The sequence below is a fragment of the Myotis lucifugus genome, unplaced genomic scaffold (genome assembly GCF_000147115.1).
Source record: "Myotis lucifugus unplaced genomic scaffold, Myoluc2.0 scaffold_222, whole genome shotgun sequence".
NCBI classification, from domain to species: Eukaryota; Metazoa; Chordata; class Mammalia; order Chiroptera; family Vespertilionidae; genus Myotis; species Myotis lucifugus.
In genome coordinates, this window is record NW_005871270.1 from 416,546 (window position 1) to 437,724 (window position 21,179).

The following is a 21,179-nucleotide window of genomic DNA, read 5'->3' on the forward strand; positions in this document are numbered from 1 at the left end:
TCTGCGTGAGCAAGTGACAAGTCACTGAATCAACCCCTAACATGCATGGGATCTGCAGGCTGACACTTCCCTCAGCCTCCTCCCTACCACGCCCTCTCTCTCATGGGCAGGTTCTCAGGGTCTAGTTCAGAGTGATAGACTCAGAGCTCTTACAGCTGTGTGTCAGGCTTGTAGTGTGAGGAAATCTTTAAACAACATAATCATCAAAAGAGTAGCCAGGAGCTATTGTTATTAACAATAACATTTATCATCCCTATATGCATATCATTAAATTATATTTATAATAATACTTATTGAGCACTTGCAACATAACAGACATTATAGTTGTGTGTTGCGTGCATTTTGTCAAGTCCTCACAGCAGGTTGGTGTGATGCAGGTCGTGTGATTATTTCCTCCAAGCCTGAGGCTTAGGGAATAAAACAGTTTCATTCCTGTTCTTCCTGTATTGATTACATATTTCCACTGTTTCTGACTCATGGTAGGTACCAGTAATGTGCATTTCCTTCCTTTTCCACTAAGACCACACATAATATTGTGCAGTTTGGGCTCTGCACAAAAATGGATGGCAGAGCCGGCCACCAGCTTGCCACAGCTGTTGTTTTGCTGGTCCTATCCCATTTAGAGAATTCTTAGAATCTTGTTTGACTTGAGGGCTGGGCCACTCCAGTATACAATCCTCGGATATCTATTCTCTAACCTTCCAATCTGCTGATTTTTTCTCCCTAACTCTGATAGGAAGGAGGGGTGGACGTAGAGGGCAAGTAGAAAAGGCAGCCCACCTGTTTTCCTCGGTTTCCCACCAAGTCCTCTGTTCCTGGTCAGCAGTAAATCAGGCTTTCTGGGAATCTGGCGCCGCCTAGTGGTCATCGTTGCAGCACACGATGAGAACAAATTGAATAAGAGCCCCTTTCTCATGGAACTCTTAGGGAGATGAAATGGGGAGAAAAGACCAAAAGCTCTGTGGGAACTCAGCGAGGGAGAGATCATGGCTTCTGGGGAATTGGAACTTAAAATTTCAGCTATTATATTCAGCTACACTTGGACCCTGATTCTACCACATACTAATAGTGTGACCCTGGGCAAGTCACTTCACCTCTTTGAGCATTTCTCTTGATGTCCATGAAGTGCCCAGCAAGCTTTGAACATTTTAGGTAGAAGGAACTTTGTAAGCAAAGGCAGGGGGCAGGGGAAATGTTCAGAACACAGGGCAGGTGACATGCTTCCTCTTCCTCGCTGGGAAGAGGGTTAGTCCCATGGAGCAAGGTGGGGTGGGGGAGCATGAACCTCTTAACCATAGCACAGTGAGAGGAGCTGGAACCCCTTCTTGGAATCAGCTGCTCGTTCTAGGCTGAGCCCCAGTCTTAAGCAGGTCTGCCTACCTGGACTCTGGCTGCCCTCACATGCCTGGGCAGAAAAGCCAACCAGTCCGCTTCCTTGCCAAGCTAGAGCAGGGCTCCTCCAAACTCATCTGACTGGCCAATCCTGATCCTGGTTCCACCTGGCCCCTATGTGTTCCATCTGATTCTTCCCCAGTTCTGAGGTAACACTGGTAAACTATGCAGTGCTGGCTTCCACGAGCTATTTTCTCCTGGTTTCCTCCCACATCTCTAGCTGTTCCTGCTCATGCTCCTCTGTGGGTTTCTTTTATCTGCCCGAGCTTCTCACTCCAAAGGGTCCTATCCTGTCCTTGTCTTTTTATTACCCATGTTCTTCCTAACCCACTCCACTGACTTTGACTATCACCTAGATGTTTTCCCCAGGGCTTCAAACCCACTATCCAACTGCCTCTGTGGGATGGTCCACAGGCACCACACACTCGATATGTCCAAAATGAAATGATCTGCTTGCCTCCAAACCCGTTCTTCCTGTGTTGATTACATAGCCAATGGTTCCTACCTTGGCCCTAGGGCCTAGTGCATAAGCAAAAAAAAAAATGTGGTTGTCAGCTTTGACTCTTCCCTCCCTCTCCTCCCCCAGAAGTATTATCACCATGTTCCAGTCACTATGCCTTCTATATGTTTATCTAATCCACCCGCCTCTCTCCATCCGCTGTGACTCGGACACCATCCTCTTTTGCTTGGATTATTACAACTGCCTCTGGACTTGACTCTTTGCCTCAGTTTTACCCCTTGCTTGTCTCTTGTGTTCCCTTCTGGATGCTCTCAAGGAGAGCCTGTTTCTTAGCCTTTCCCACCTTCTAGAATTTAGAGGCTTCCCACATTTCTTGGTTCATGACCCCCTTCTTTCATTTTCAAAGCCAGAAAAGTTACATCTCTCTGACCACTCTTCCATCGTCACATCTCTCTCTGCTTCTCTCCTGTTTTCCTCTTCCACCTTTGAAGACCCTTGTGATTGCATTAGACCCACTTGCATAATCCAGGATAAAAATCTCCATCTCAAAATCCTTAATTGTATCTGCAAAGACCCACTTGCCATGTAATATAATAGATTCACAGGTTCAGAGGACTAGAAGATGGACATCCTTGGGGGACTATTATTCTGCCTACCACAGTCCTTTCTCTGTCCCCACCCCCAATATTTGTGCCTGTCCTGCATGCAAAATACATTTGCCTCATTTCAAAAAGTCCCAGCCCATTCAAGTATTAACTAAAAGTCCCAAATCTTATCTAAATCCCACCAGCTCAGCCTGGCCAGTGTGGCTCAGTGTTTGAGCATCAACCTATAAACCAGGAGGTCACGGTTCGATTCCCGGTCAGGGCATATGCTCAGGTTGTGGGCTCAATCCCCAGTAGGGGGCTTGCAGAAGGCAGCCGAATCAATGATTCTCTCTCATCATTGATGTTTCTATCTCTCTCCACTCTCTCCCTCTTCCTTCCTCTCTGAAATCAATAAAACTATATTTTTAAAAAAGAATTATAAACTTATTTTTATCTCTGCTAGCAGAAGGGCTGAGACCAAAATGGCATCAGGGGGGCAGCGATACTTATGTCTCTTGTAAAGATCAGTCAGAGTAACTGGTCAGACCAGGTACAGGGGGGCCAGGTGTGGGCAGTCCACTAGAAACTGGATGAGGCAGTTTCCTGGAAACTGAAGGCTATTAATCATGAAACCTATAATGAGAATAACAGGAAAATCTCCGGGAGGAGCAAGAGCCCCAAGCAGGGCATAATGGAGCGCAGGAATGTATCTAACAATGATATGAGGACTATATTATGATAATTCTTGTCAAGAGATTAGCATAGTGCCTGGCACAAAGTAAGTGCTCAGTAAATGTTGATTGCTGTGTATGAATGATAAACTCAACCACATAAAGGTTTAAGAGAAATCTGGCTCTGCACAAAGACAACCAGCTTGTGGGGGGAGGGGGCGGGGGAACGTTGGTGGCAGCTCAGTTGTGGATTTCACATTACTTACCTGGGAGTGGGGTCCCGGCGGGGAAAGGGGACAGGGAGGGGCAGAGTATGTGCCTTTAAGATGAGATAAATGGGGACCAGGAAACTTACAAAATCAATCAATCTGAACCAGGCCCGGTAGCTCTGTGGGTTAGAGCGTCATTCAGATACGCCGAGGTTGCGGTCCGATCCCCAGTCAGGGCACATCCATGAACGCCTAGATAAGTGGAACCAGGTTCTAAAAACGGTGAACCGCAGGGTGAAGGATCCCACAGCATCCACTGCACCAACCTTCAATATCTGGTGGAGGAGATCATTCGGACTCGAATCTATGAGTCCAAGTATTGGAAAGAGGAGTGCTTTGGCCTGACGGCTGAACTTGTAGTCGATAAAGCCATGGAGTTAAAGTTTGTGGGTGGCGTCTATGGTGGCAACATAAAGCCAACTCCCTTTCTGTGTTTGACCTTGAAGTTGCTGCAGATTCAACCAGAGAAGGATATCATTGTTGAGTTTATAAAAAATGAAGACCTCAAGTGCATTCGCATGTCGGGAGCACTTTACATGAGGCTGACAGGCACTGCAATAGATTGCTACAAGTTCATGGAGCCTAGTCTGTACAACGGCTATGGAAAATTAAAAGCCAGAACCGAAATGGGGATTTTGAGCTGATGCACGTAGATGAATTCATTGATGAACTACTGCGCTGAAAGAGTCTATGTGACATCATTCTGCCCTGGCTACAGAAACGCTGTGTTGTTAGAGGAAGCTGAGCAATTGGAGCCTCGGGTTAGCGCTCTAGGAGAGGACATGGATGATGTCCAGTCCAGTGAAGAGGATGAGAACTTGCAGAGGGTAGTACCATCACCTGATCACCGCTGGAGAAGCCAGCTACGGAGACTCGGGCCCGTAGCCCACACTGCGCTACAGGAGTAGGAGCGGGTCTCCCTGAGGGCGGAGTAGGTCTCCCAAGAGGAGGAGCCCTTCCCCGCCACCGAGAGAGGCATCAGAGCAGGAGTCCAAGACCTCACAGATCCCCTTAGTCACAGAAACAGGGGCCACTCAAAATCTCCAAAAACATCTAAGAAGAACCACAAGAAGAGCCAGAGGAAAGGCATAATGAACTCAGATTGGGTTTAGTCCAAATGGCCTGCAGATATGAAGTCATCCCTCTATGTGGAAAGATTAAGATCTACTCCCGAGGCAGCTATGAGAATATTTTAGTTTTTTAAAAATATATATATTTTTATTTGATTTCAGAGAGGAAGAGAGAGGGAGAGAGAGATAGAAACATCAATGATGAGAGAGAATCATTGCTTGGCTGCCGCACACTGGGGATCGAGCCCGCAACCCGGGCATGTGCCCTGACGGGGAATCAAACCGTGCCCTCCCGGTTCATAGGTCGAAGCTCAACCACTGAACCATGCCGGCTAGGCAAGGGGTGTTTTTTTTCTTTTTGACATAAAGAATCTCTAGATTTTTTTTCTTATTAAATGAAAGAGGTACTGGGGGGGGGGGAGTTCATTGCTGTTTCTCTTTTCTTTCAAAGGGAGTCTTTCTGCCTGGCTCCATTCATTCCCTTCCAAGGGCATGCTGGGGGCGTGTCCACTCCTCCCTCCGCCCCACCCAAGCCCCGCCCCTCACGTCTGCCCGGATTGGTTCCTGAGAGGCGGAGCCCCGGGAAGAGCCCAGTACCAAGAGGTGGGGGCGTGGCGCATGCGCGGGCTGGGCAGGGTGGAAGTGAAGAGGAAGATCTGCCGGAAGTAGACGGCAGAGGTGGTGGCGGAGCGGCCGGCAGCTGCCTGGGAAACGGGGGCCCGGGACGCTTGGCTCGCAGACAGGCAGGCCAGGCAGTCGTTTCTGTGCCCGGCACCCGGGAGGCCCGAGAGCCCCCTTTGCATGGGCCGAGGGCCCCTGGTCCGGCAGCTTTCTCTGCCTTCCTCAGCCCGCCAGGGGGCGCAGCGCTGAGGGGCTGCAGAGTGGGGGGCGGGCGCGGCTGACCCGAGGAGGGGCGCGGGGCAGTGGAGAGAGTCCTGCCCCGCTCAGGAAGTGCCCCTGGGCGGGGGACGGGGAGTCCTCACCTCCGGACCGAGGCAGAGGTTTCTGGGGGTGAAGAGGGCGCATCGCCCTCTGCCCCCGCCGGCACCCTGGCCATGACGGGCAAGTCAGTGAAGGACGTGGATCGGTACCAGGCGGTCCTGGCCAACCTGCTGCTGGAGGAGGATAACAAGTTTTGTGCGGACTGCCAGTCTAAAGGTAGCGTGTCTCCCCCCGACCCCCACCCCGGCGGGCGGAGGTCCTCCAGCGTCCGCGCCGCGCCTGGGAGGTGGTTGTGTGGGGAGGGGCTCCTGGAGCTTCGGCCGTCCCAGTCATCCTGAACCGTAACCTCGTGCTCCTCTTGCTGCTGAGCCTGCTAGGGGTTCTGCGGCGCCGAGAGGTTGCGAGGGCGAGTGTGCGTGTGTGTTGCGGGGGGGTGGGTAGGGGGGTGATGATGGAGGTGGGGGAGTGGCGTGGTGTGTGCGGGTGAGGGTGTCTGTATTTCAGGGCTTTGAATGAGTTCTGGGCTGTCATTCCAGAGGCAGCCCAGAGCTTACAGCCTTCCACTTGCAAAGCTGGGGATGAACTGCAGTTTGTGTGACTGTGACAGCGAGGAGAGGGGGAGGGAGGGAGGGAGAGGAGAAAAGTGAGGTGGTGATGGGGAGGAAACGTGCTTAGATGGTTTTTTAAAGGTGATGATTGTTGGTGCCGGCCATTCGGTGAGCAGTGCCTTCTGTCATTGTACCGACTTGCTGGGATCTGACAGTGCTGAGGTGGCTTTCTTCCTGGATGTGTGCAGTGGGAAACTGCTTTATGCAGTGACACAGTGCGGGTTTCTAGACAGCCTAGCCCTGGCTCCGGAGTGCGTTTGAGGCCTAATGTGTATGTGGTGGCAGAAGCTAGCGGATTGTGGGCTTAGTGTAGGATCCGTATAATCGCTGGAGAGAAGGAAGCAAGGGATGCATTGAATTTGTTGCTTCCATGGTGATATTACCCTTCTAAAGGTGAAATATGGTCATTATAAATTGGCACAGTCATTTAGTCTTTGTTTTCTGTGTCCTCAAAGATTCGTGGTTTGATCCAATTAAAAATCAGTGTGATAGGAAAGCATGGTTATTAGTGAAATGTTTGCACTCGAAATTTACAGATACAAGTGTCTATAAATATTTTGTTTCCTTGTTATCTTTCTGAATTTGGAATATAATTAGAGGAGTTGGGAAAATTTTTTTTGTTTGGTTGGGGAAAAAGATAGTTATATTTTGGGAACTATTGTTAATTTACTTCTGTTCATCGAGCAGTGGATTTGCCATGTAACATATTGGGCATATAGCATACAAGAAATATTCAAATGCATTTGTATTTATCAATACTGACAAGGGAAATATATGCATAATTGATGCTTTCACTCATTACCTTTTGTTTTATTTTATTTATTTTTAAAATATATTTTAATTGATTTCAGAGAGGAAGAGAGAGGGAGAGAGAGATAGAAACATCAATGGTGAGAGAGAAACAGTGATTGGCTGCCTCCTGCATGCTCCCTGCTGGGGATCAACCCAAGCATGTGCCCTACCAGGAATCCAACCGTGACCTCCTGGTTCCTAAGTCGATGCTCAACCACTGAACCACGCCAGCCGGGTTTATTACCTTTTATTTTAGAAAAATAAGGTTATGTGAGGAGAACAGGGAGATGATACATTGATACTGCTAGACACCTAGTAATCTATTTTAGTGCCCTCTACCAATAGATAAATGTGTCATTAGGGCCGAAACCGGTTTGGCTCAGTGGATGGAGCGTCAGCCTGCGGACTGAAGGGTCCCAGGTTCGATTCCGGTCAAGGGCATGTACCTGGGTTGCGGGCGCATCCCCAGTGGGGGATGTGCAGGAGGCAGCTGGTCGATGTTTCTCTCTCATCGATGTTTCTAACTCTCTATCTCTCTCCCTTCCTCTCTGTAGAAAATCAATAAAATATATTTTTTAAAAAAATGTGTCATTAGGAAAGCAGGTCCCCAGACTCCTTTTCTGAATTTTTGCATTAGCAAGAATTCATTTTCAAAAGTACTTTAGAATCAGTTTATGTTGAGTAGGTTAATTTCTTAAAGTTGACTCTTGCTAGATTTTGTCCTAAATCTATTAGAAGATTCTGTTTAAAATTTAGGAGTGTATCTCTTGATTTTACTCAAATTCCCTTGTGTCCTTGGTTGACAGATCTTGAGTCACAGTGAAGCAACCCACTGGAGTGAGCCTGCTACATTTGGGGAGTCAGATGCCATTTTGATGACTAGTACCACCCCCACTCCTTATGTGTCATACTACTCTTTTTTTAAAGGAATTTTTATAAACAGTTATTTATTGAAGTTTTAAAAAATTTATCTTTTTGTTGAAGTATTACAGATGTCCCCCTTTTTTTCCTATTGACTCCCCACTTCCCCATCATACCACTCTTATTCTTACTCATATTCCAATAGAGCATATGGAAGAAAGAGGTTGATTCATCACTTCTCCAAATTTTCCATTGCTCTTTATCAGTAGCATTAACTGAGGATCAGGTAATGAAACATTAGTTAATTCTTAATGAGAACTAGTAAATGATGGCTTGTAAACCTTATTAACTACTGTTGATGGTAAAATCCAGGTTCCTGAAACAATTTCTTTTCACAAATTAGTTTAACAATTTGGCTTGGTGGCTTCAGTGACTTGGCCATTGTATTAAAATTGAGATGACAAGATGTCAGTCATCTTTCAGTTCAGTTAAATAAGACATTTGTTGAGGCCTCAGTTTACCCAGTTTATGAATTATCTAAACCCCCCCTCTCACTCATTTTCCTCTTCCTTTTTCCTGATTTTGGTTGTCATAATGATCATGTGAACAACTGTCAGATGGTGGAAAGAAGAGGCATTTGCAATCAATAGGTTACGTTGCCTGTTAGCTGTGGTATATTTAGTGGGAGGAGGAATTTAAAGACTGTCGGCTAAAATGAGACTTAAATGTGAGCTTATCTCTGTGTCTCATGTTCTTTCTTACCTTAGAAAATTGAGAGCTAACTGGGTCCTCAAAGATTCATGGTTTGATCCAATTAAAAATCAGTGAGTGATTGCTAATCCATTCATATTAAATTAGATGATGTAGCCCTGGACTGCAGACCTGTGAGCAGGTATTTTTGCAGTGTCCAAAAATAACTCTTTGGCAACGAGTCTCCTTTTTAAAACCTTATACTTATTTAAGAATTTTATTATCTTTAGATACATAATTTAAACATTAGAGTAGAAAACAAGAATGTGTTCTCTTATATAGTGCACGTTTTGTTAGTCCTGGATTTTTTTTAAATCTCTTGAGCACAAGACTCACCAGTTTCTGGTACCTCTGAGGCACCGTGATTCCTGTGGGGGAAAGGAAGCTGATTTGGCACTGCCTTAAAAAAAAATACTGTGACTCGCTGTAGGCCCAAAGATGTGGTTTCCTCACCATCCCGAGTCTTCAAGTTATTGTGACCTTTAGGGTAAGTTTTTTGGACTGATCTAGTGGTAGAACAGAGGACAAACATTCTGAAAATTCCAGGTATGCCAATGGTAACTCTACCCAGTTAAGGCTGGGTCCTATTTTTGCACAGACCCTTGGTGGGGTCTGACTGGCCCACGGTGTAGTCTTTAGCTCTGCAGTTCCATGTTTTATCAGTGTGCCTGAAATAACTCCTTATCGACCTCTTCAGAGACTGGTTTAAATTAGACACTATCTTATTTGCCATGAAAGGATCTACCTCTCTGATGACCTGAATACTTGTGTCCGCTCTTGGGACACTCCTTTCTCAATATCGAGGCTCGTAAAAAATCGAGAACTGTATGATGAGCAGAGAATTAAACAGAAAGAAATTTGATGGCCTTGAGGAATATTTACTTCAGACTTTGAAGCACCACATGGAATTCTGGAGTCTGACAGAAACTTTGCGATACTTTTTACTTTTCTCTTCTGCTGCATCCTATCTCTGAAACGTTTCACCTTGAATCACCGAACCATTGCATCTGGTTCAATTCCCATTATATATTCTTAAATTTAAATTTACCTTTTGAAAAAGGTAGCACTTGCATGTGGTTCAAAATTCAAAAGGTTTAAAAGGGAATGTGTACGGTGAAAAGTTGTGTTCCTGTCCCTGATTTCTTAGTCACCATTTTCGTTCCTGGGAGTAACCACTATTGGTAATTTTTTATGTGACTTTTAAGATATAATCTATGCATAGACAAACAACTACATTTAAATATATTCCTAAACAGTGCTTTTGTGCAAAAAGTAGGTGTTACCCCACTTAATGGCAGCTTGCATTTTTCTTTTAAATTATTTTTAAAATGTATTTTTATTGATTGATTTTAAAGAGAGAAAGGCAGTGAGAGAGGAAAGCAGCGAGAGAGAGAGAGAGAGAGAGAGAGAGAGAGAGAGAGAGAAACATCGGATTGTTGTTTTACTTATTTATGCATTCATTGGTTGATTCTTATATGTGCTCTGATCTAGAATCGGACCTGCAACCTTGGCACATTTGGCCCATGCTCTAACCAACTGAGCTACCTAGGCAGGGCTGCACCTTGCATTTTTCAGTCAATAGTATAACATGGGAAACGTGAAGGTTCACAGTATTGAGGGGCTTCCTCATTCTTTCAAGGTATTTTCTTTTTCTTTTTTAAAATATATTTTATTGATTTTTTAAGAGAGAAAGGGAGAGGAAGAGGGATAGAGAGTTAGAAACATCGATGGGAGAGAAACATCGATCAGCTGCCTCTTGCACACCTCCTACTGGGGATGTGCCTTAAACCAAGGTACATGCCCTTGACCGGAATAGAACCTGGGACCTTTCAGTCCGCAGGCCGGCACTCTATCCACTGAGCCAAACCGGTTAGGGCTCAAGGTATTTTCTAAGGCTATACCTAGATTATCTTCTTAAGTGATCTGGAAACCTCTGATCTCATTAAAGGCATCTTAGAAAGTGTCTTAGGCCCATCCATAGCACATAGCCCACCTTACAGGTGCAAAGAAGCAGAGCAGTGGAAGGGGCTGTAGACTTGATGTTGAAATATCCAGTTAAACTCCTTTACTTATTTTAGCTTTACTTATTTAGCTTCAGTATGCCACCTAACATTCTCAGTTTAATTTCCCTCCTTTGAAAACAAAAGTGCTGAGTAAACAAAAGTGTTACACAGATGTAAGCATTATTTATTAATATTGCCGCTCTTATTTATTTTATCTTGATTTTATTCATTTCCCATTCTGATTTTATTCCCTTAAATACTCTAGTTCCTGGAAGTCACAAGGAGAATGACTCACCCAATAATTCCCTAGTCTTTAAGCCAAAACCATTTCCTATATATGGGAGTTCCTGCTTTTTTTTTTTTTTTTAAACAATTCACAGTCAGTTTTATTTGGCTTAGGCCAGAAGTCCATGAGTCTTGAGGACCTGTGTGTATCTGTCAGTTTTCTTCTCCGCGTTCTTTTCTGCCTGCTTCCAAAGCCTCACGGGCTGCTTTTTCTTCTGGTAATGGACCTTGGCCTCTCCTTCCTCTTCTCCTGGAGAGTGGCTGTGACTGCCTGGTACTTCAGCCAACCTCATGAGCCAGGCACCCTGGGTAGGCAGACTTCCATGTAGGCTTCAGACGTACATCCTTGAGGGCTGCAGCACCATTTGCTTTTTCTTGTCACAGGGTGGCAGGATCCCATCCCTGGCCTTGCTTGGTCTTGTGGAGCAGTGTTCCTTGCTGGGTCGCCAAAAGATGCTGTTGGGGGCTAGGAAGTGGTAAGAACTGCAGGATGGCTTGGTGTGTATTCGCTTGCGGAGGAAGGCCAGGTACTCCAACTTGTTTCTGTAGAAATTGCCAGAAATGTTGATGCCCTCACGGTGCACAACCACCATCTTCTGGCCCAGCAGTATCTGCTTGGTCACGATGGCTGCCAGGCGACCCAGAAGATGGCCTCGGCCATGGAGCACCAGGACCTGCCCAACGCCATCTTCAGCAGCCACCTGGGAAAGAAGTGGAGGTTCTGGCATTTTTGTAAATGTACTTTATTGGGACCCTTGAGGATGGTCTCTGGATGTTTCCTGACTCTTCAAACTTGATTGAAAAATTACACCAGGGAATCGTTGTATTAAATTCTCTAATAGTAGTCCTAAATTTTAACTCCAGTAAATTAATCTCTAGTTTTGCTTTACATTTGTTTCTGTTGATAGCTAAACCATTGCTTGTTAAACATCATTACTTAGAACATGAACTTTCCCATAAATTTTTAATTATTTTCGCTGTATCTATGTCACCTTTTGAAAGGTTAAAAAATTCCATCAGCTCCAACCAAGACCAAATAACTTTTTGGGTTTTTAACAGCTAATTCACCTGAATTCTGACAGCTGTGGTTAGCTTGACTCCATTTTACTGAGATTAATTTGTCCAATTCCCAATTAGAATGTCTTAATATCAACTTGTTAAACCTGTTCCCTGGGAGATACTTCCCTATCTGTTCTCCTTGTACTTGAAATATCCCGTGGCAGTGGGACAGAGATTACAAAATGCCGTAACTTTTAGGGGGAACTCTTTGCAAGCCTGCAATCCCACACTACATGTATTTATTCAGACAATATTCCTTACGCACTTTGTGTCAGACACTGTACCAGGATATGTAGATTAAAAACTAGGGCTCAAGGAGTCTACAGTCTAATGGGAAAGCAGATGTGTAAACACATAGATGATGCAATGCTGTCATTAGCGTTATGGCATTGTGTGCAGGGAGAAATGAAAGCATTGAAGAAAGCAAACAAGTCGGCCTCAGGAAGTTGTGGCTTCAAAGAGACATGTAGGCTGTATCTTGAATGATGAGCATGACTTTGCCAGGTGAATTTAGGGGACTTGGCATTCTGGGCAGAAGAAACAATGTGCAAAGGCTGCCGGATGTATCACGTGTATGTGTGTGTGAGGAGAATCTTTAGTATATTTTACCTACATGTTGGGGGGTGGCAAGGGACTTTACTGTGTGGTACTGAGATTACAAATATGCTTTAGACTCCCATAGTACTGGAAGTCTACCTGCTACTCAGATAGAAGTATAAGTATTGCAGTTATGAAATATTTTCTGATTGCTGAGTAATAAAGAAAGGTCTGAGTACTATGCCCACAAGATCTCAATGGAAACGCACCTTCCAGAATACATTAAATTATCGTAGAAAAGTCTAGTGAAATGGCAGCAATAAGTGTTATGTCATTTCTGGATGGATGACATTGGTTTTTGAGTCTGGACATGCTGTTATAATCAGTCTAAGAGTACTGAATATTTGATGTGTGCTTGTAGCTACTCAGTGCTTAGGGTGTGTAAACAGGAAGTGCAGCCTGATCTCAGTACACTTTTCAGCAAATCTATTGCTTTCAAATAAATCAGAAAACTGCTTTCTTTCTGCATTTTTTATCTGATGTCATTGTTATGTAGGTGGCAGCTTTCTTGGGCACGGTTGTCTATATAACTGTTCAGCACATGAGTCATTGTCTGTTTCTGTTCTTCTGCCTGAAAATTTCATCTTGGGAATAATGTCATGCGATTGGTGCCTGCAACACTTTGCTCATTATATACATTGCAGCTGGCTTTGTATGTTATGTTGACGGTATTTACCTGTGCCATAGACGAGGATAAAGTGACTTATTAAATAGACTCAAACTCAGTTCTTCCAAATGATATCCCCTGTGAAAAAGATGCCGAGCAGAAATCTGCATAAAACATATTTATGTTTTACTAGTACATTCTAAGCATACTGTGCCTAACTTTTATTATTGTGTCTGCTTAAATCCTTATCACAGTTGTACTTCTGTTTGAGCACAAGTGGCCAGTTTAAGTAGATACTAACTTTGAAGAAGTTCTGTATTGGCCTCTGGAATGTGACAGTTCAGCATACCACATTGAAAAGGTAGGAACCACGTCTGTGTAGAGTAGAACACCTTAAAGTGAATTCATTTTTGCCAAATTCCTCTATTGTTAAAGACATATTCCTATATTGGTTAGTTTTTTAAAACTGTAATTTGCCACAGTTGACATGTCCACTAGAATGTAAGCTCTGTGAGGGCAGGGGTGTTGTGCCTGTTTTGTTCACTGTAGTATTCCCAGCACCTAGAACAGTGCTTGGCACAGATCAGGCTCTCGCTAAATATTTGTTAGAATGAATTAATTGATTTTTGTCATTCATAAATCCATTGTTTCTTACTAGAAGACATCTTCTACAAGTTATCTGAAAGTTTAATTTTTAGAGAAGCTAAGTTTTTGTTGTTAATCCTCACCCGAGGATATGTTTCCATTGACTTTTAGAGAGAGTGGAGGGGAAAGGGAGAGACAGAAACATCAATGTGAGAGAGACACATAGATTGGTTGCCTCCTGCACACCCCCTACTGGGGATCAAGGCTGCAACCGAGGTATGATCCCTTGACCAGAATCTAACCGGGACCCTTCAGTCCGAGGGCCTACGCTCTATCCACTGAGTCAAACCAGCTAGGGCAGGGAAGCTAAGTTTAAAAATATTTTTTAAAGTCAGGGACCCATTAGGGAAACAGAAACAACTGTAGGTAGTACAAGCAGAGGGAATTTAATATATGGAATAAGTTACACAGATGATATAAGAGCTGAGAAGGTAAATGGGCTGGTGAGGCAACCCAGAGATTAGCAACCTGGGAGCTACTATACCCCTAAGGAAATTAGAAGGTGCTTCAAAGACCAGAAGCCTGAGCCATCTGAGCTGGTAGCATGGAAAGAAGAGCTGTCTGGTGGCAGTTGGAACTCAGACCAAGTAAGAGAGAGGGCATTAGCCTGGCTTGCCCTGTCCTATTTCTTATCCTTATCAGTACCAACCACTGATGGAACTTACCCAGAAATCAGTTGGCAAGGGAGCTGTAGTTCCCTGTGACAGAGTGGAGCAAGGGTAGGATCCAAGAGGAAACAGGCAAAAGTACTTAAAAAAACCTCTAAGATATATTCTTTCTCCTAATAAATAAATAGTTGGGTTATTTTGGGCAAGAGATAAGAAGGGTTTTCAAGCAGGTACAACTTTATATGCTTCTAAAGGTTCTTAACTGTTGCTGAAACTGAAACAATAATTGGTATCAGGAAGTAATATAACAACTCAGTCATTGGTCATACAAAGAGGATGCGTGACTAGGAAAATTGGCTTCTGTTGAATCCGATTTGACTGTTGGTCGCTGCCAGGAGTGATTTATCATTTGGTTACTTAGAAAATAAGTTCCCACCCTATCTATTCTGGGAATCCTTAAGCAGGATGTGTATACATTGAGTTTGTCCCGTCTACAACTGCAAGACTTGAGTCAGTTACACCTAAGACGTACAGAGAGAATTTTGAGGATTGCAGCCTTAAAACATGGTGCAGTTTACTCTTTATTTTTTTATATAATTAAGGTAATTGTGGTGGAGCTGATTTCCCTTGTGCCACATATTTTACTGGTCTTTGTCTGTCTCCCCGACCCTTACATCTTCAGATGGGTTAGCACTGGGGGAGGGAGGTGCGATCACTGGATCTGCTTTCTTCTATACGGGGCCTGAAAAGTATATCTTGTCAGGAAAGTTTCTGCTGCTCCATTTAAAGGCAAAACTTCCCAAAGTATTGCTACTAGTTTTCTTCTTGATTATAAAGTGCTTAAGGAGTTACATGATACAAGTTTAGCACTTTCTAGAAGTGCTTTTTTTGTCAATCAGGTCACCTGCCTTTGGGCCCCTGCTACGTTAATGGAATTGGTGGAACTAGGCCAGCAAAGGTTTTCAGTGGAGTGTAAGTATGTTTGCTTTTAGGCTATTTTCCACAGAGGCCGCGGATAAGGGACCCTCATTGTTCGAGTAAGGTTACCAACTGTAAAAATTGCACAGGTTTCATTGTTTTTCTCTTTTCTTAAATTAATTTCCTCTTGGCAGGTATTACTGTAATTCCAGATGTCATTAAAATGTAATTTGCATTTTAAAAAGTGTATGAGACTGCTTTCCAGAATACCAGTTCTTTTCAGCCAGTCCATTCAACTTAAGAGGTACATCTATGTATTTTTAAAAAATTTGTATTGATTTCAGAGAGGAAGGAAGAGGGAGAGAGAGATAGAAGCATAAATAATAAGAGAGAATCATTGATTGGCTGCCTCCTGCACGCCTCGCACTGGGGATCAAGCCCACAACCCGGGCATGTGCCCTGACCAGGAATCGAACCGTGACTTCGTGGTTCATAGGTCAACACTCAACCGCTGAGCCATGCTGGCCGGGCACATGTATGCATTTTTGAAGCCTCATGTTTAATAAGTACAATATTTCACTATTGTATTTGACTCTTCCATTTTCCAAACTTTCTCCCTCCCTACCCCACTCCTGTGGATCCTGTATTTCCCCACAGGCTTTGTGGATGCTGGTCCATTGATGGCTGCATGGCAGGTCCCTCCCCAGTGGAAAGCCTCAGAGATGAGTCAAAATTCCTTCGGCTGTGGCCATCCATCAGTGTAAGGTTGCCCTGGTGGTCGTCTTCAGTTTGTCCAGCTTTCCCCTTCCCCCCTGACTTCCCTCATATGTGGCTGAAACTTGCCCTGGAATCCCACCTTTGTAACATATCAATGGGTGGTTAACAGGATTTTATTATTGCTGCTTTTTTTCACTTTTAAGTAATGTTAAGTAGTTTTCTGACCATTATTGTTGACATAGCAGTTCCCCCCCCCTTGTATATTTCCTATGGGTATTCTGGTTTGCTTTTACATACATATAGAATATAGTTTATTGAGGAAGTACTGGATTTCAGAAGCCCACTTGAAGAATGCTGTACTGGTTTTTTTTTTACTTCAAGTCAAAACTTTCAGAAAGAAATTTCTGCCCTAACCGGCTTGGCTCAGTAGATAGAGCGTCAGCCTGGGGACTCAAGGGTCCCAGGTTCCATTCCGGTCAAGGGCATGTACCTTGGTTGCAGGCACACACCCAGTAGGGAGTGTGCAGGAGGCAGCTGATTGATGTTTCTAACTCTCTATCCCTCTCCCTTCCTCTCTGTAAAAAATCAATAAAATATATTTAAAAAAAAAAAAAGAAAGAAATTTCTTAATCCTAACAGTGAGAACTGGATTCCTCAGGCTTCATGTCATTTCTCCTCAACCAAAAAACAAGTGTGCAACATCCTCATTTTATGATTTATTGAAAATGGTAAAGCAGATATAGGAGGAAGTAAGATCTGATGTCTGTAGCTGGGAAGCCTGTCTTAGCATAGCGATTTGAGAGAGAATAGCCTTTTCTCAAATAACCAGGCAGTCTTTTGCCGCAGTTGCTAGTGATGGAAAGATCATAAATTCCCAAGCTTCTACCACAGAGCTTACGTTTTTAGATGTGGGTTTACATATTAATCCTACAACGTTGCTTCCTGAAATGCACACCAAGTAAATGTCAACTTCTTCCTCTTTTCTTGTCTTACTGGAAGTCCCCAGTGTGTGGATTTTGAACTAAGTTCTCTAGTGTTTCAAGCCCTGAGTTAAAAATTGTCTTAATATTATTTAGGTGGTTGTTCTTGTTCTGTGTCTTCAAAAAATAATTTCTCACAGACTCTTCTATGTGAGCTGGGAACATCTTTGGCTGCAGTCTAAAGCTCATGGGGGGAGGGGTGCTGGTGTCTTTTTCTTGTTGATACTTTACCACTAGGGTTATAACTAACACAAGCCCTCCGATGAGAAGTAGGAAGGAAACTCCCTGCTCTTACCATGATGCTTTTGTTCAAAATAGCTGTAAACAGCGGAGCTAATGGAAACCTATTTAAGTGTGACCACTGGTTTGAGAAAGAAAGAATGAGAAGATTCAGGCTCCTCTGTTATGTTGAAAGCATTTTTACTGAAAGAATAGATAGCTATTTGGAACTGGGGGCTTCCTCTGTCTGAAGTTAGGCATGAGGACTTGGGTTAGGGAACATTATGTAGATAAACCCAGAGCAAATCTCTAGGGAAAAAATCACAGCTTCAAAAGAGTCAAAGCAAGGTTCTTCAAAGTAAACACACCTGTTCCAGTGGGACAAGGACCTTCTAAAGCTGCCGCCAGGTTATTATTAATGTCTGCGGCACCTGAGAACAGGGCCTACACACTCCCTCCCTCCCACAAAAAGGCCAAGGGACCGCTATTTTAGCCTCCTGCCTCACACCCCATGCTACATTTCCCCAAGGCGATGTGTCACACTAAAAGCTCCTAGTGAGAGGGCAGAGTACTAGCTGGGTGACTGACTCCGGTTTTCAATGTGGCACCAAAGCCAGAAGCACACAAAAAATGGCACAAAGAAGTGATTACCACAGAGCAACCATGAGATTCCCTTGCTCAGCTTCCTGGAATGTATAGATCTTCCAATATCTGTGTTAACAGTATGAAGGCAACTTTCAAAAGACAAAACATTGGTGTTGCTCAATGGTTAAGCGTCGGCCTGCACACCAAATGATACACAAACAGAATACAATAAAGGTATTTAGATGTTCTTATTGTCATGAAAAACACTTATAATGAATGTTACACAAAAACAATAATGAAAACATAAGCTCAAGTAAAAAATAAGCAAAATGGGGTATGGGCAATATCTTCTGCATCACTATACTTCATTCTTCTCAAAGAACGTTATCACAAATATGAATAACTTTCATAATCAGAAAAATAAAGATTTGCTTTCTAAAGAAATCACATTTAATGATGTTTAGCTAATAAGCACAAGGACTCTTCTACCTCCCCACTCCCCAAAATCCCACAAGACAAAAAACAGCTGGTCTGGGAGTCTGATCCTATGGTAACAACTAGAGGCCCGGTGCACAAAACTTGTGCACCGGTAGGGTCCCTGGGCCTGACAGGCGATCAGGGCCAATCGGGGCCTTCTGGCTGCTGGCCAGGGCCTTCCTTCTGGCTGTCGGCCGGGGCCTGCCTTCGTTCCACGCTGCCCCCCTGGTGGTCAGCGCATGTCACAGCGAGTGGTCGAACTCCCAATCAGTACAACTCCCAAGGGGACAATTTGCATATTAGCCTTTTATTATATAGAATTCTCCCCCCTCTCCCCCACAAATACATAAGAAGTCTGATGAAACTGAACCCCATTTTTACTCTGCACCCAATATAGACCCTTGATTTGAGTGACTTCTGTCAGGCTGCTTTCTGTTCACAGATAAGGCTCAGAACCAAGTCAGAATGCTCAGAGGAGCTCGTTTGGAGTCTTCTGAGTCCAGTGTTGCATTTAATGACACTTTCTCTCACATATCAGCCGGGGACGTTATTATGGCACTCACTCTAAGGAAGATCTCTTCTCAAAATTATCCTTGGTCCGAAACAGTTGCTCTAACCCAGTGGTTCTCAACCTTCCTAATGCCTCGACCCTTTAATATAGTTCCTCATGTTGTGGTGACCCCCAATTTCATTGTTACAAATTGAACATAATTAAAGCATAGTGATTAATCACAAAAACAATATGTAATTATATATGTGTTTTCCGATGGTCTTAGGCGACCCCTGTGAAAGGGTCGTTTGACCCCCAAAGGGGTCGCGACCCACAGGTTGAAAACCGCTGCTTTACAGGCTCTTTCCATTTACATGGCTGGCATCTTCGCCCCACCCCTCTGGACCTCATTATACCCAGTTTTGAAACACCTAGGTTTTGAAACACAGTAGTGAATGTTTTCTTTCTGAAAGGGCCTATCTCCACCTTTTGCTCTCCTCTCTTTAGCCAGGGCCATTTTGATGACTAACATTCAGCATGCCACTGCACTAACTGTACTTTGACCCCAGAATTCATTTCTGTTCTGCTCTTGGTTTAGAAATGAAAGGTCTAGCTTGTTTGCATACAGTTGGGATTCAGTTAACCTGGCACTGATTTTCTGTCTATTTGCCATTGGTTGGGGCTCCTCTGATGTGTCAGGGAAGCTGCCGCACGTCATTGTGGAGAGAAGTTTACATGTTCGTGATCTTGCACAAGGGTTCATCTGCTGACTCAGAAGGTTTTGTGTGAAGCCTCTGCCTGGGTGAAAGGCATGAGATTCCCTTCAAACAACGGGAAAACATCCCAGCCCGGGCACTTGTTTCTGAGCTCTAGTGTGTGACACTGTCCTCCACTTCTGGGCCTCCTTTGGGGGTGGGAAGTGGTGTGAATAAGCCTTCATGCACAACCTCAGGTGTTGGCTTCCTGGCAGCAGAGGGTGAGTTGAGTGTTGAAATAGAAAAGAACAGGGTATCAATTCGGTGACCGTAATTCCGCACCTACCATGTATAACACACATTTGGGGTCTACTAGTATAAAGATGATTCTAATTCAGTCCAGCTGATGGTTTCTTCTGTGGAATTGGGTAAATGACTTGACTTCTCTGGGCCTTAGTTTCCCCAACTGTGCTTGGACTAGATAATCCTTAAGGTTCTTTCCAATTTTGGCATTTTGTACTCTAAATTGTTTGTTACAGAACACAAGAGGCTTTTCCACAGAACTGGTATATTCTTATATCTCACATGCTCCAAACTAAATGGCTTATAAATGGTTCCTCTAGAGCCGGGCTTCTCAACCTCAGCACTCTTGATATTTATTTATTTATTTATTTATTTATTTATTTATTTATTTATTTCTGGTACAAAGATCTTTATTGTGCTGCATAGAATATAACATTAATGGTACTGGCTAAAGAGAAGTCCTTCTTTAAGATTAAAAAATTTTATTGAATTTATTGGGGTGATATTGGTTAATAAAATTATATAGTTTTCAGGTGTACAATTCTATAATACGTCACCTGTATATTGTATTATGTGTTCACTACCCCAACTCAAGTCTTCTTCTATCACCATTTATCCCCCCCTTCACCCTCTTCACCCACCCCCATTTTCCTCTGGTAATCACCATACTGTTGTCTGGGTCTATGATTTTTTTTTTCTTTGCTTAATCCCTTCACCTTTTTCACCCAGCCTCCCAACCCCCTCCCCTCTGACAGCTGTCAGTCTGTTCTCTATATCTATGAGTCTATTTCTATTTTGTTTGTTAGTTTATTTTGTTCATTAGATTCCACATAAAGTAAGATCATATAGTATTTGTCTTTCTCTGACTGGCTTATTTCACTTAGCATAATAGTCTCCAGGTCTATCTATGCTGTCACAAAAGGTAAGATTTCCTTCTTTTTTATGGCTGAGTAGTATTCCATTGTGTAAAATGTACCACAGCTTTTTTTATCCACTCACCCACTGATGGATACTTGGGCTGCTTCCAAACCCTGGCTACTGTAAATAATGCTGCAGTGACCATAGGGGTGCATATATTCCTTTGAGTTAGTGTTTTGGGATACTTGGGATATATTCCCAGAAGTGTACTTGCTGGGTTCTCTTGCCATTTTTGATACTTCTTTCTTGTGGGGCTGTCTGGTGCATTTCAGGATATTTAGCAACATCCCTGGCCTGTGCCCACTAGATGCCAGGAGCACCCCCACCTCCTATCAGTTATAACAACTAAAAGTGTGTCTAGACATTGACGTTGCCCCTTGGGAAAATTGCTTCACTTGAAAACCACTGCTGTAAAGGAAAGAAAGTGGTGCTGTTTGAATGTAGGCTATTTTTAACATCCCTTTTTACATTGTTCCTCTTTCGCTTATGGCCCTATCACTCTTCTTTAGTAGCTTCTTTCAAAGATATGCATACCCCAAATGGACACTTTGCATCTTCAGTTTTTTTTGTTTGTTTGTTTTCAGAATAGGAGTAGGATACTGGTTATTGCAAAGAGGAAGTTAAGACTTTAACTTGAAGTAATGTTAAAATGTTAAGAACCGAATGTCCCC

General features: G+C 43.6%; 1 protein-coding gene and 2 pseudogenes across 4 annotated transcripts in view; 2 read left to right on the forward strand and 1 right to left on the reverse strand.

Annotated features, from left to right (window-relative positions):
• Nucleotides 1–3,130: 3,130 nt before the first annotated feature.
• LOC102439781 lies at nt 3,131–4,491 on the forward strand (annotated as a pseudogene).
• Nucleotides 4,492–5,101: 610 nt separating this feature from the next.
• SMAP2 (small ArfGAP2) overlaps nt 5,102–21,179 on the forward strand; it is a 43,340-nt gene continuing 27,262 nt past the window's right edge. For 2 of the 4 annotated variants that reach the window (XM_006098143.3, XM_023761884.1), the window contains exon 1: nt 5,103–5,607. In XM_006098143.3, the coding sequence (XP_006098205.1) occupies nt 5,505–5,607 (103 nt within the window). In that variant the 5' untranslated portion in view covers nt 5,103–5,504. Of the gene's footprint in view, nt 5,608–13,207; nt 13,315–21,179 lie in introns of all 4 variants that reach the window. The other 2 variants (XM_014463798.2, XM_014463796.2) reach the window with 2 other exon arrangements.
• Nucleotides 10,236–13,035, reverse strand: LOC106698730 (annotated as a pseudogene).